Genomic DNA, 14,526 nt, shown 5'->3' with positions numbered 1-14,526 from the left:
AAAAAAAGGGGAAAAAGTCGAAATGTTCTTGAATATTGTTTTCAGAATAGAATTATGAACTCTATATTACCTGATGAGCCAATTCCACATACTTTGAATGACGACCTTCAATCGTTGATATCGGATTTCAATCAGCTTGATGTTGAGGAGCAAAAGCTTTCACAACGAGTTGCAGATATAGCCGAAGCTGATAAATATGACACATTTCAAAATGGGCTCAAAAATTCAACAACTCTGAACAAATCTTCAGAATCCTTCTCGTCTGACACGGATCTGGATCCCGAGAAAGCAAGAGCGAAACGCCTGAAAAGACTAATAGAGAACATGAACGATGAAAGAGACAAAGTGCAGCTGCAAAATCGTTTGATTTTATGCAGGCTTTTGTTGATTAATCAGTCAATTCAAGATGTAAAGAAAGACTTGAGTGCAGCGGCTGACGACGATAATGACCAAGGTGATTTAACTCCATTGGGAGAACCGCTAACCCCCACAGACTCAGCGTCGGTCATTGACGAATACACGCGTAATTATGATGTTGCAGGTGCAATAGAGAACTCGCATGCGTACCAAACGTTGAATATGGATAACTACCAGTCTCTGCTATCGAATTTCAACAAAACTAATGAATTTGATTAGTTCATAGAAGCTATTATTAGTGCAATAGAATATAGATAGTTTTTTATGATTTTTGTTGTGTTGGGAGGGTAAAATTCGTGTTTTTAACTGACTTCAAGCTCTTTGAAAATATTTTCAGGTACTCATGTCAGTTTCTATTGTCTCAAAGGTATCCTCTGCAATATCAACGGCTCAGAAGATGGACTCAGTGTCAGCGATCGCCAAAAAAGACTGGGCCTACTCAAGAGTGGAATTGTATTTAGACAATGTGATCTTGAGTGATGACAAAATATCTCCAAGTCCTTCAGAAAAAGATGGTTTGGATTCAATGTCAGAGTATGACTTGAGGTACATTGGATGCGAGCTGATTCAAACTGCGGGCATTTTATTAAAACTACCTCAAGTTAGTATTCCCTCTTCAATATATTTAGATTTAATATTTTCAACTGTAGAACGGCAATCATCTGAATTAGTGTTATTATGCAGAGAAATGGAAACTTAGTTTAGCGACTAATCTTTGTTTAGGTTGCCATGGCGACGGCTCAAGTGCTGTTCCAAAGATTCTACTACTTCAAGTCTTTCGTAAATAACCCTATGGAGGTAAGAGGCTACTGATTATATGGTACATGAAGGTGGAACGGAGCAGAACCATATTTTTTAGATCTTCGCTATGGGATCTCTTGTGCTGGCTTCAAAAATTGAAGAGGCCATCAGACGCAACAGAGACATCATCAACGTTTTCCACTACCTCAAATACAAAAGAGCAAACCTGTAAGTAATTCATGCCTTCTGATTTAATTTCTTAATATTTGATTTTTCGAATGTATTCTTTATTGATTAAAAATTTGTTTGTTCTTAAAAATAGTGAAATGAAAAAATGTTCGCATAATAAATAGTATTTTGTTTCATGTCCTCACGAGTAGGAATTTTTGTGGCTTATATTTTTGCCGAATTTCACATTAGAGATGATATCTAAATTTAAAGAAAAATTTCTCTTTCACTAAACTTTTACTTATAAATTCATCTTTCGCTTCTTTTTCCCTTTCAGGTCCGGCAGATAGTCACAGCTTTAACTCCGACAGTCTGTTGGCTCATTAAATTGCAGTACCTAATAACTATGTCTCTTTTATGATAAAAATTGATGCTAACAGAACGAGCAGTGTTATCAAGCTTTTGAATTCTTGAGCTTTTTCTTTTGCAGAAAATTTGCAATTTCAATTCAAGTTGAGGTGCAGATTTTAATAATTTATTGCTGTACTAAAAAGCAATTCATCTTTTTTTAAGCATTTCTAAACCCTTCTGAAAGGTAATAATCTTGTCTCACGTAAATTTTGACCCTAGTTTTCGAGATTCAGTATTGCATAATGCAAAATCGACAATAAGTTTTGAACCATAAGGTTACTGTAGTTTTTTTGTTTCAATTTTTTAAATAATAAAAGTGAAAAGGCAGCTGTCATCGAAACGGATTTGGGGAAATTTTGAACAAGCGTTCTGTTGACCTGACTTGGGCAGTGTTCATTTGATGTGTATGTGAGTGATTGTGTGTATTTTCAGTCCTCCAGAGCCTTTGATGCTGGATGGAAACTACCAATACATTAAGAACCAGGTTATTAAGGCCGAGCGAAAACTTCTGAGGGAGCTTGGCTTCTGTGTGCACGTTAAACACCCACACAAGGTACAGTATTATCTTTCCTTCTCTTTTCTATCACAACCACTATCACATCCATCTCTTAGTCCGCCGTCACAACTTATTGCTTTTAGGGGTGATTGAAAAAATAAGTATTCAAAAAACCGAAGTCGCTTATTCATCTGCGATATCATACGCTTTAATGAAGCTATTCGACCGTTCCTAACGAGATATAAAGTTGACTAAAAATGCACGGTATTATTATGATTGTCTATGCCGAAAATGATAAAGAAGTTAAATGAATAATGAATTTGGCAATACAGGTTAAAGAAAACACAATTTTTTGATGAGTTTTCTGTCTCAACTAATACGAATTTTATCGAGCGGAAATGATCGAAATGAAATTGAAAGTTTACGGAATAATCTTTTATGTCTTGTCAGAAGGAATTGAAAACAATTAAAAAACGAGTGTCTACCAAAGTTGACAAGAGTGCATATGGATACCAATTTATCTGAGCGCAAAAATCTTTTTGATTTCTAAAGCTGAGTTTAAAAAATGTAACAAATTATATTTTAAGCTGTTCTGAGGGTTGTTTGGAGTTGAAAAGCAGTTGTCTAGTTACAATTGATGTAGTAAGTTGGATTACGCAAGCAGATTTTGCATTTAATTGCGAAGCTCGAAGCTGAGCGAGGCTATATGGATAAATTCTTGGTTTTTTTACAACCAGTGTTAATTTTCTCGAGGTAATCAATCGGAAATATTACTTGCTCAGAAGGCGTTTTGATCTAAAAGCGACAACGAGTAAAAAATACCGGTATGAAAAAATTTCTACTGAACGATAGTTTTGTTCAGGGCCGCCTAAACCAATGACTTTATATCAATCGACAGAAAAGTGCTCGTTGACCAATTTCAGCGGTTTTTGGTCCATTCGGACAGTTTTTCTATTTTAGTGCTAATGTTGAATCTTTTAGTGCTTATGTTGTTTGAATTAAACCTAGATACTTTGAACCCTCACCAATTGGTGAAGCAGTGTTTTTAGAAGCCCATTAATGTCTTAAATGGCAAAATTTTGCCCAGAAAATCTTACATTTTTAATTTAATCTTTTTTTTAGCTTTTTCTCTCTTACTTGTGATCAGTTTACCGATACAAATGTTTCAAAAGTGGTCTTTATTTTGCGCCAGTATTTGGCACAAACTGAGTTTCAAATAAAGTGTTGTATACACTTGATTTCGGCAGTTTTTTGTCCGTTTTGGTTTTGCAGACACCAATCAATTTTTTGAGCACCTATCAGTTGATGTGTCTCCGTAATTGATATCTAAGTTTGTCCTAGCGTTAATTTGCTTGGTTTGAATGCAAAGTAAAAGTGTATTTAATTTAATTTTTGTCAGTTTTGGCTGTTAATTTTGATGTTTTATGGGACACATGTTTTTTGCGAGCCATGATTTTCCAAATTTATATTTCTGGTTAACAATTTGGATTTAATTGATTGGTTTTTTGTCTCCATTGGCTTTCTTCAATGTTTCTTTACAGGTTTTGACCTTGTTAAAACCATGTTTCTTATTATTTCCATTTCATCCGATCTAGCTCTTTATACAGCCAATATATGTTCAACTATAAAACAGTTGATTATTGGGTTGCTGCAGCTATGTTAGGTGGTTTATACGTTTTATTGATCTTTGTTGCTAAATTTAGTTGGATTTTTTAGTAATGCCTCTCCTCATAGTAAAATTTGGTACATTTTTCATAAGCAACATAAGCTTTTCAACCCTAGATTTTATTTGTTTTGTCTGAATTTCTTGGGGTATTTTTAGTTTTTACATTTCTGTTGTAGTGATTGATTATATCATGCTTAATTGTATCTTGTAATTTTGTTCTGTGATTTTTCAAGCTACACTCTTTATAAATGGGCAATAATATTCGTCACTACGATGCGGCTGTGAAAGATTGATCCCGGGATTCATAATGTTTTGTTTATCTGTTTTCATTTAGCTCTCGGTCTGTTCTAAGATTGTTTTTTAACTGCTAAATTTAACGGCAACTGTTTGTTAGCGCATTTTCAACTTTCCCTTGGTGTAATGAATATATTGTACAGGGAAGATCTATTCGGAGAGTTTGAATTGTATTAGGGCGCTGTCTTTGAGATCTGTTCACACTTTTCCATAATTTTTAAAGCAAATTGAAGTGATGATTTTGGTCACGCCGAAACAGGAAGTGGTGCTAAAAATCCAGTGTTTTGCGGCGTTAAATTTTATAAACTAATTTTAGCGTAGAGTGAAAGAACGAAGTTTGAAAAATTAACTTCCTCGCTATTGGTTTTTTGGTCACATGTGTCAATTTGACTTTGATTTTAACTGCTTTCTCAAATTTTGATCGGATTTTTATCTAAATGATTTTCCTAATCCATTTATAGTCCATTATAGGTCTTTTTTTACTTCAAGCTAGTTATATTCTTCGCTCATTCTGCTCAAAAGTGCTTTTGAACATCAGTTGCTCAGCAAAGCAATCTAAAACGAACGGAATGAAAATCAGGAATGGAAAAGGATAAACCCTTAGAGCCCAAGTTTAGATGTCCGCTTCTTGAACTTCGTTCGTATGTCTTAGTTACCATCTATAGTGTTGATAATGGCCCCTGTATACCTCCATTAGGATCCATGAGTGTGTCTTACTACGGAATGGCATGAAAATGGGTCGCACATCAAAAATATAGTTGTGCAAAAATCAATTTTCATTTCTTTCAATCGCAATTAGGGTTATGGGAATCAATAGCGGCGATTTTTTGGGCAATCTTCCGGGTATCTTCTTAAACATTCTTTCAAACCTCAAGCGATTTTTCTTCATACGTTTATGCAACTTTTAATGCTCTTCTGCTGTTTTTATGTGCATGGCATCATAGTTAAAACTTACTGGAAATCAGTTTTGAAAGATTAATTGCGCTAATATTTTTTGTGATCAAAAGTGACTTACCTCAGCCTCTAAATGACTTTTTAACTCTTACATTGAGGTCAATTAAGGTTACTCTGAAGCTATCCGAGGTCAATAATTGAAAGGTTTCATTAATAATGCATAGTTGAAAACTTAATGCAAGCATTTTGATTTAGAATAAAAAATGTTTGAAACACTAATTTTTATAGATGGGTATTATATGGGTAACTGCACTCTATTGGTGACACCGTAGTCAACGCAATTCTGTATCTGTCTATTCATTCCAATGTTTAGGCAAGTTTTACGGCAATTCTTGCATTCTGCCGGCTATATTTAGCAATGGGTAGGGCTTAAGATTTTTGAAAAATGCTTGTAGCTTCATAAAATTGTTCTAAACATCAAAATCAACAGATACGGACAAAACAAGACAGAATTGAGCGAAAAATCTTAGAACGTGTATTAACAAAAATGTGGCGTAGGATGGCAATTTTTAGAAAAAAATTAACGCACGATCAAAGGGAAATGCAAAAAATATTTTATTAAGTCTACTTGTCAAAAAAGTTGTGATGATCGACTTTGTGTAACCGGAATTAACCAGATGTGTCTGTGTCTTTTCAGCTGATCACATGTTTCCTACAGGCCCTCGGCTGTGATAAGAGACGTGTCCTGCAAACTGCATGGTTAGTATCTTAACCCCTAAAAATTTACTCTCTTCCGAAAGTTTTGGAACCCTTTCATCTTATGCTACTTCGAATTTATATAGGCATCCAATTTTTAATTGCTTACGTGTACATCTACCAGATTATGCAAAGCGTCACATTTTTTTCGACCATTTATTGATGAGGCTAAAAAAGGTCCAAGGAGTAGACTTTTAGCATTGACTATAGTTTATTCACAAAGTTATATTCAAAGAGGTAAATGCATAAAGATGAATTTGTTCGATTACTTTCTGGAGTTGTTTTTGGTCGATCGAGAGAATTGAACTTCGTCTGACAATCAGTTTTACTAATTATTTTTTTTGTATTGGTAGGATCTCATGTTTTAAGGAGTATGTAAGTCAACTACTTGCTAGAGAGTGGTATACCTCACACTAATTTTTTTTGAAGTGGTAACTTTGCAAAGGCAATTGATTGTGTAAGCTACTTGATAGATGGCGAAAACTCAAAAATAATCAGATTCTTTAGCAGGCATAGCAATTCAATTAAACATACCATTTGATATGTCGGCTATCAGGTTTGAATTTGCATTTTTCAAAGAAAAAAGTTGATAATAAAGGTGCTAAGAAGGAAGAAATCGGAAATTGTTGATAAAAGGTGTGTTTGAGAATGAGCTTGGCTTTTTGTACTGTATGTGGTTTTGGTTGAGAAGGCGCCTTGTTAACTTGCTCTTTTCCTTATAGCCCTTTGCCCGTTGATGGCAACCAAACCACAGTGTGGTGACTTGGTTCGAGAAGCTACGGCTGCTCTTCTTCTCACTTCTCATCAATGAATGCACCCTGGCAGTTTGAGTGAGTCCTTCCTGACCCTCTCACCTCGTTGCCTAGCAGCTCAATGTGCGAGCGAGAGGCGGCGACAGGGGCAGAGAATGGTTTAGTGGTTTGGTTTGGTTTACAAAACAGCAGTTGAACGAGTACTAGTTGTTAAGAGCACTCCTGGTCAAACTTATCACATTTGGCGTTAAAAATGACAGTAGTTATCAAATAGCTGAAATATCAAAAGCAGAAGTTTAACCGACCATTATTATTGGTAATAGCAATCTATGAGTATGAAAAGTTTTTTTTAAAAAAAGAAGTAGCCATCAAGTTATTATGTAATTGCTCGAGTTAGCAAAATGGCAACTAAAATTGCTCAAACGTGAATGTTAACAAATTTAGTCATAGGGTTTTATAGGTGTTCATTTTTTTGGACTGTTCGCTGCTGTTTGATTCTAGTGTCTTTTCAGGCTTCGGTTTCAACGCACTCGCGTGAACAGATGGCATCACTGGCCTTGAGAAAACTGACCTGGCGCCAAAGACTGCAATGTTGTTTTGATTCCTAATGTACACCTTAGTTGTTGCTATTTATTTAGGTTGTTTGTCTTTCGATGTAGTTTAATATCAATCTCGATCAACCAAAGCAATCTTCAACCTTCAATTCAATTACCGAACGCATGGAGGTGAGGTTGTGCAGTATGTATGTTGTGTGTTTAGGAATTACATGAACGACGGATTGCGGACCGACATATTCGTTCGCTATTCCCCCGACACGATAGCCTGTGCCTGCATTTATTTGTCTGCAAGACAACACAAGGTGTTTATAGTTTTTTTAAACCACGGCACAGTCTTGAAATTGTCTCGCTAAATGAATACATTGTTAAGCGACCTCATGCTGTTGGTCACTCCCTGCCTCGAATCGTTTCGGTAACCACATGGTTTTACACACAAGTTGCTGCTTGGCATTTTTAAAATCACTGGCCGGTAGAAGCTGGATAACAAGGGGGCTAGGATTTTTCATTGATATACTTTTTTTAATCAAATGTTCGAACGGTATTTTTGGTTTCGTATTTGAATCAGGAAATACCGCACGTTAAACCTAAGATTTAAGGCCAAATTGGTAAAAAAGAATTCAAAGAGCTGAAAGTGTTTTGTATAGCTGCGAAGCTGAGTGGAGCTATATTGCGGTGCTCTTGGTTTTTACAATTCAAAGAATTTGAATTGTATTGGGGCGCTGTCTTTTTTTTTAAAATCTGTTCACAAATTTTCATAATTTTTGAAGTCAAATTGGAGTAGTGATTTTGGTCACGCCGAAACTGGAAAAGGAGCGAAAAAGCGAGAGGTTTTGCGGCGTGAATATTTTTTGCTCTATTTTTAAAGTAGAGTGAGAAAACGGTGTTTGAACAAAAATTCGTTTTCTCGCTAGTGGTTTTGTTGTTCACATGCGGCAATATCACTTTGATTTTTTACTGTTTTTTCGATTTTTGGATTGGGTTTTTCTAAATGGTTTTCCCAATCCATTCATAGTTCATACTAGGCCTAGTTTTTTGTTTGAACCAAATTTCCATTTCTCGCTAGTGTTGTTTTTGTTGACATGCGGCATTATGACATTGATTTTCTGTTTTTTTTTGTTTTTTTTCTTTTTTTTGAAAATTCTTTGAAGTTTACGTGAAGACTTGTCCTATGTTCTATTGTTTCGTCGTCTGACGCTCTTTTTCGTTTTATTTTTTCACTCAGCAAATCTGAGAAAGTCAAGTTTTCTGAATGACTTTTTCGTCCCACTAGCGGCGTTTGCGTGCGTCATGTCTTTTCTTATTATCTCTCTACCAAAGGTTTTAAAATCATTTGCGTGATTAGATTTTGATCATAGGTGACTAACCTCACTCAATAAACTGACTTCTGCACTTTAAAACTTCAGTTTAATTTGAATTACTTTAAGGTCAAAGGAACCTTTATATGCAGTAAAGGTCCCTAATTAAAGGCTTCTGCGGAATGAATGTTAACAAGCTTTATTAATTTATCGCTGAATGTTTTTCTAGTTTTTTGAGCGGCGTCGGTTTTTTTTTAATTTGGATCTATTTGTTTCTATCTTTATTATACGGCACGCAAGTCTATCATTTCGCAGCTATTCTGGTAATCTGCTCAGTGGTAGGTAGGTGCTCACGTAGGTGCTCAGTGAATTAGCAGAATTGGTTTATTAATTTGACTTGAACAGTTATTGAGTCTTTGTCCTCAATTGTTTTCTTTTTAATAGCCGCACAGCAATAGCTGGGGCTATTATTGGCCTTCTCTTAGTTTTTTTTTATATTTCTTTGTAACGATTTTTGTTACGACCATATGACGTCACAACCACTTCAAATCTGCTTTTTGTTCATTCGTTCATGCAATTTCAACTGAAGTGCGTGCGTGACGTCACTTACCGCTCTTAGTGGAGCGAGTTTGCGTGATTAAATATTTGGTCACACTTGACTTACCTCACTCACAAAAATGACTTCCTCACTTTAAAAGTGTCCTTTATTTACTTTAATCCAAAGAGATGAGGTCAAATGGGTGTGTGTCACTCTAAATGAAGGTTATTAGAGAGCAGCTAATAGAGGCCGCAAAAACATAGATTTTTAGTGAAAATATAAAACATCTCAGCCTCCAATGAAAAGAGGATTTTTTGGTCTGTCTGTACTGTTTTTTTGAGACTGCAGATCTACGAGGCTATTGGGGCTATTTTCTGGCAATATGCCAGCTCTGTTCGTTTGATTTTTCTCCTTTTTTGAGATGAATCCTTGGTTTCCTTTGTCCCATCATTTGATAGTTATTTATTGAACACGATTAATTTATACAAGATAATATGTTATATACAATGTCTTTGGAACCGCAACTAATGCACAATTTCGAACAAAATTGTTCTTTAATTTTTTTACTAGAAATTTGTTTTCACCCTTTGTTGGTTCAAATTCAATGGTATAATGAAGTTGATAGTTTCAACATGGAGTGGTTGGCTGGAGTGTAAGTTAATTTTACTTCGAATGAAAATGTGAAAATAAAGAGATTCTTGCTACAGATATCAGTGAGTTATGCAAAGTTGGGAATATGTTTGCGTCAATTCAGGCAGCTGAGTGACAAGAGATCGCCTCGTTGAGAAATAAACAGTTATGCGCCTGCACTTTGTCATCCCTGAATGATTTGAAAAAACAACTTACAGCTTTCACGACTAGTACATCAGCGGTAGACAGGATTCCGACAGGGATTGTAAAATCTTTAATTAGGTTTCTTCCTAATATCTTCCTAATCATTCTTATTCGTTTTTTGTAGTATTGAACCTCATCAATTTTTCTTTGGAAAAGGGAATTTTCCCTCAGGATCTTAAACAAGCGGTTGATAAACCTTCCGTTAAAAACCTTAATCGTGATCCTGATGATTTTGCAAATTATTTACCATTATCAAACCTCGTTATGATCGAAGTTATTAGAAAGATCAGATCTTTTACAACTTCGTTTTGGATGACTTTTGTTTTCAACTTTTTTTCACATGTGGCTATTTGACTCCGATTTTTACTGCTTCCAATTTTTTTATCGGATTTTATTTCGAAATGGTTTTCCGAGCCCATTTCTTGTCATTTTAGTTCTTAATCTTTTTATTTACTGAATGAAAGTTCTTCAAATTGTAGGCCAGGACTTATGCTTTTTCTTTATGCATCTATGAAGTTTTGAATGAATTGCGTGCATGATTTTTTGAGCATCTTGCAGGCGTCATTTTTCGCGCTTTTTTCTTTTAGTGGAGCAAGGTTTTTCTTTCGCTTCATTATTTTTTAGTCACACTTGACCTCTGTCTCAAAAATAACTTTAAAAAAAAATCAAGGAGAGTAGATCAGTTGAGTGGGTGCCAACTCTAATCGAAGGTTATTGGAGAGCAGCTAGTGTAGGCAGCAACAATTTATTCAAAATTATAAACAAATTCGTAATCGAAATACAACATCTCACCAATTAAAAAAAGAGAATTTTTTTTCGGCTTCTCATTACTTTTTTGAGACCGCAAATCTGCAAAGCTCTTGGCTATTTTCTGCCAATCCACATGGTATGTTATCAATTGCCCTCAAACGATTTTTGAAGTAATTATTGTAAACATTTCTTTTTTTACTATTATGAGGATTCTTTTGACTTTTATGTATTTTTTAAATTTTGTTTTGCGTGATCTAAATCGCTCTCATTCATAATTTTAAGCAGTTGAACTCAATTGTTGGCAGTTTACTACAAAAAGTGAATTGAAAAGTGCGCCGAAATAGTTCATTTTTACCCATCCGCTTCCCCGGTGTGTTCATGCCCGCCCCCAAAATACAATATATGTTATATAACACGTTGCTACGTAGAAATTAGAAGGTTCCCCTGGCTACGCTTAAGTTTTATGAATACTAAGCTGGGGGGCGAAACTGAATAGATCCTTCAGATCTTCCTGTGAGCTATAATAATCTCTAATGAAGTTTTTTGAAACGCCCAAGTGAACCTGTACTCCCCCCTAACCCCCTCTCCCATCGAAGGCAGGGTACAAGAAATTTCATCTTCCAAGAGTCGTTCCAGAGTAATTTTTCAACTAAAGTCGATTTTGGGTGATCTTTAGGATTTAATCATTTTTATTGCAATATGTTCAATTTTCTATATCCAATTGGGGTTGAATGGCTTGCCTATTTTTCTGACTGATTTTGATATATATTAAATTCACAAATAATGGTTTTGGCAACCTTAACTTTACGAGAGAAGCAAAGAATTAAAAAAATATATTGACAGTTGAAAATATTGACAGTTGAGCCTTATATTTGAAAGTTGGAAAAATTTCTATTTAACGTTCAGTATTTTTCGTTAAGCTGCGTGTGCGTTGCAGTAGCGAGATTGTTATTTGTCTCACTGTGGTTTTTCTCAGCTCTCAAAGTTTGTTGCGACCACTTGATCACGCGCCATGAAGTCTATGATCTTTTTCCGGCGACTTCTACCACTAAGCAGCTTGAGTTCTGTGCGTGACTGCAAGTGAAGGGATATTACGCTAAAAGTGTTTTAACCTTAAGAATTTTTATAGCAAATAATTGAGAATTTTCTGCTAAGAGTTTGTGAACATTAGGCGAGTACCAGTTAAAACACTTGACGGCACTACGAAATCCATTTGACGCTATGAGGTACTAAAATGTCCCTAACATTTGTTTTCACTTGAAAGTAGCTGAAGATAGCACAGTCAACTTTTTTGTATGTTGTAAATTTACAGAATTTCAACTGTGATCCCCTTCCTCAATTAGGCCGATATTTTCTCGAATTTTCCTGCGCGCCATATTTCGAATACCCTCGAATTTCGTATTTTACCAAGGGGAGAAGAAATAATAATTTGTAATATAGGGGAGTAGAGTGTAATAATTTGAAAAAAATAGTATAGTTTACTGATTACTACAATCCTTTTTAATGCTAATATATAAACAGTTGTTAGGGGCACTATAGCACTTAACAGCGTGCAATGTATTTTGTGGCGTTCTTTGAGTGCCTAATTTGTTTAGATTTTGCACAAAAGTTAAATAAGTTTGCCTGATGGCTACAAAAATTGAATCGGCTCAATCGATTTTAACTACAAAAAATGAATTGAAAAGTGCGCCGAAATAGTTCATTTTTACCCATCCGCTTCCCCGGTGTGTTCATGCCCGCACCCAAAATACAATATATGTTATATAACACGCTGCTACGTAGAAATTAGGTTCCCCTGGCTACGCTTTAGTTTTATGAATACTAAACTGGGGGCGAAACTGAATAGATCCTTCAGATCTTGCAGTGAGCTATAATAATCTCTAATAAGTGAACCTGTATTCCCCCCTAACCCCCTCTCCCATCGAAGGCAGGGTACAAGAAATTTCATCTTCCAAGAGTCGTTGCAGAGTAATTTTTAACTAAAGTCGATTTTGGGTGATCTTTAGGATTTAATCATTTTTATTGCAATATGTTCAATTTTCTATATCCAATTGGGGTTGAATGGCTTGCCTATTTTTCTGACTGATTTTGATATATATTAAATTCACAAATAATGGTTTTGGCAACCTTAACTTTACGAGAGAAGCAAAGAATTAAAAAATATATTGACAGTTGAAAATATTGACAGTTGAGCCTTATATTTGAAAGTTGGAAAAATTTCTATTTAACGTTCAGTATTTTTTGTTAAGCTGCGTGTGCGTTGCAGTAGCGAGATTGTTATTTGTCTCACTGTGGTTTTTCTCAGCTCTCAAAGTTTGTTGCGACCATTTGATCACGCGCCATGAAGTCTATGATCTTTTTCCGGCGACTTCTACCACTAAGCAGCTTGAGTTCTGTGCGTGACTGCAAGTGAAGGGATATTACGCTAAAAGTGTTTTAACCTTAAGAATTTTTATAGCAAATAATTGAGAATTTTCTGCTAAGAGTTTGTGAACATTAGGCGAGTACCAGTTAAAATACTTGACGGCACTACGAAATCCATTTGACGCTATGAGGTACTAAAATGTCCCTAACATTTGTCTTCACTTGAAAGTAGCTGAAGATAGCACAGTCAACTTTTTTGTATGTTGTAAATTTACAGAATTTCAACTGTGATCCCCTTCCTCAATTAGGCCGATATTTTCTCGAATTTTCCTGCGCGCCATATTTCGAATACCCTCGAATTTCGTATTTTAACAAGGGGAGAAGAAATAATAATTTGTAATATAGGGGAGTAGAGTGTAATAATTTGAAAAAAATAGTATAGTTTACTGATTACTACAATCCTTTTTAATGCTAATATATAAACAGTTGTTAGGGGCACTATAGCACTTAACAGCGTGCAATGTATTTTGTGGCGTTCTTTGAGTGCCTAATTTGTTTAGATTTTGCGCAAAAGTTAAATAAGTTTGCCTGATGGCTACAAAAATTGAATCGGCTCAATCGATTTTAACTACAAAAAATGAATTGAAAAGTGCGCCGAAATAGTTCATTTTTACCCATCCGCTTCCCCGGTGTGTTCATGCCCGCACCCAAAATACAATATATGTTATATAACACGCTGCTACGTAGAAATTAGGTTCCCCTGGCTACGCTTTAGTTTTATGAATACTAAACTGGGGGGCGAAACTGAATAGATCCTTCAGATCTTGCAGTGAGCTATAATAATCTCTAATAAATGAACCTGTACTCCCCCCTAACCCCCTCTCCCATCGAAGGCAGGGTACATAAAATTTCATCTTCCAAGAGTCGTCGCAGAGTAATTTTTAACTAAAGTCGATTTTTGGTGATCTTTAGGATTTAATCATTTTTATTGCAATATGTTCAATTTTCTATATCCAATTGGGGTTGAATGGCTTGCCTATTTTTCTGACTGATTTTGATATATATTAAATTCACAAATAATGGTTTTGGCAACCTTAACTTTACGAGAGAAGCAAAGAATTAAAAAATATATTGACAGTTGAAAATATTGACAGTTGAGCCTTATATTTGAAAGTTGGAAAAATTTCTATTTAACGTTCAGTATTTTTTGTTAAGCTGCGTGTGCGTTGCAGTAGCGAGATTGTTATTTGTCTCACTGTGGTTTTTCTCAGCTCTCAAAGTTTGTTGCGACCATTTGATCACGCGCCATGAAGTCTATGATCTTTTTCCGGCGACTTCTACCACTAAGCAGCTTGAGTTCTGTGCGTGACTGCAAGTGAAGGGATATTACGCTAAGTGTTTTAACCTTAAGAATTTTTATAGCAAATAATTGAGAATTTTCTGCTAAGAGTTTGTGAACATTAGGCGAGTACCAGTTAAAATACTTGACGGCACTACGAAATCCATTTGACGCTATGAGGTACTAAAATGTCCCTAACATTTGTCTTCATTTGAAAGTAGCTGAAGATAGCACAGTCAACTTTTTTGTATGTT

The 14,526-nt window shown here is 35.4% G+C and overlaps 1 protein-coding gene across 2 annotated transcripts in view; it reads left to right on the top strand.

The window, feature by feature from the left end:
- LOC142339608 (cyclin-L1-like) overlaps positions 1-14,526 on the top strand; it is a 174,721-nt gene that overhangs the window by 133,731 nt on the left and 26,464 nt on the right. For both annotated transcript variants that reach the window (XM_075389766.1, XM_075389767.1), the window contains exons 2-7: positions 755-1,018; positions 1,141-1,215; positions 1,277-1,386; positions 2,170-2,290; positions 5,785-5,846; positions 7,355-7,454. In XM_075389766.1, the coding sequence (XP_075245881.1) occupies positions 761-1,018; positions 1,141-1,215; positions 1,277-1,386; positions 2,170-2,290; positions 5,785-5,846; positions 7,355-7,454 (726 nt within the window). In that variant the 5' untranslated portion in view covers positions 755-760. The remainder of the gene's footprint in view (positions 1-754; positions 1,019-1,140; positions 1,216-1,276; positions 1,387-2,169; positions 2,291-5,784; positions 5,847-7,354; positions 7,455-14,526) is intronic.

This window comes from Convolutriloba macropyga, chromosome 5 (genome assembly GCF_964194025.1).
Source record: "Convolutriloba macropyga chromosome 5, txConMacr16.3, whole genome shotgun sequence".
Taxonomy (NCBI): domain Eukaryota; kingdom Metazoa; phylum Xenacoelomorpha; order Acoela; family Convolutidae; genus Convolutriloba; species Convolutriloba macropyga.
This window is presented reverse-complemented; position numbering and strand designations above follow the sequence as displayed.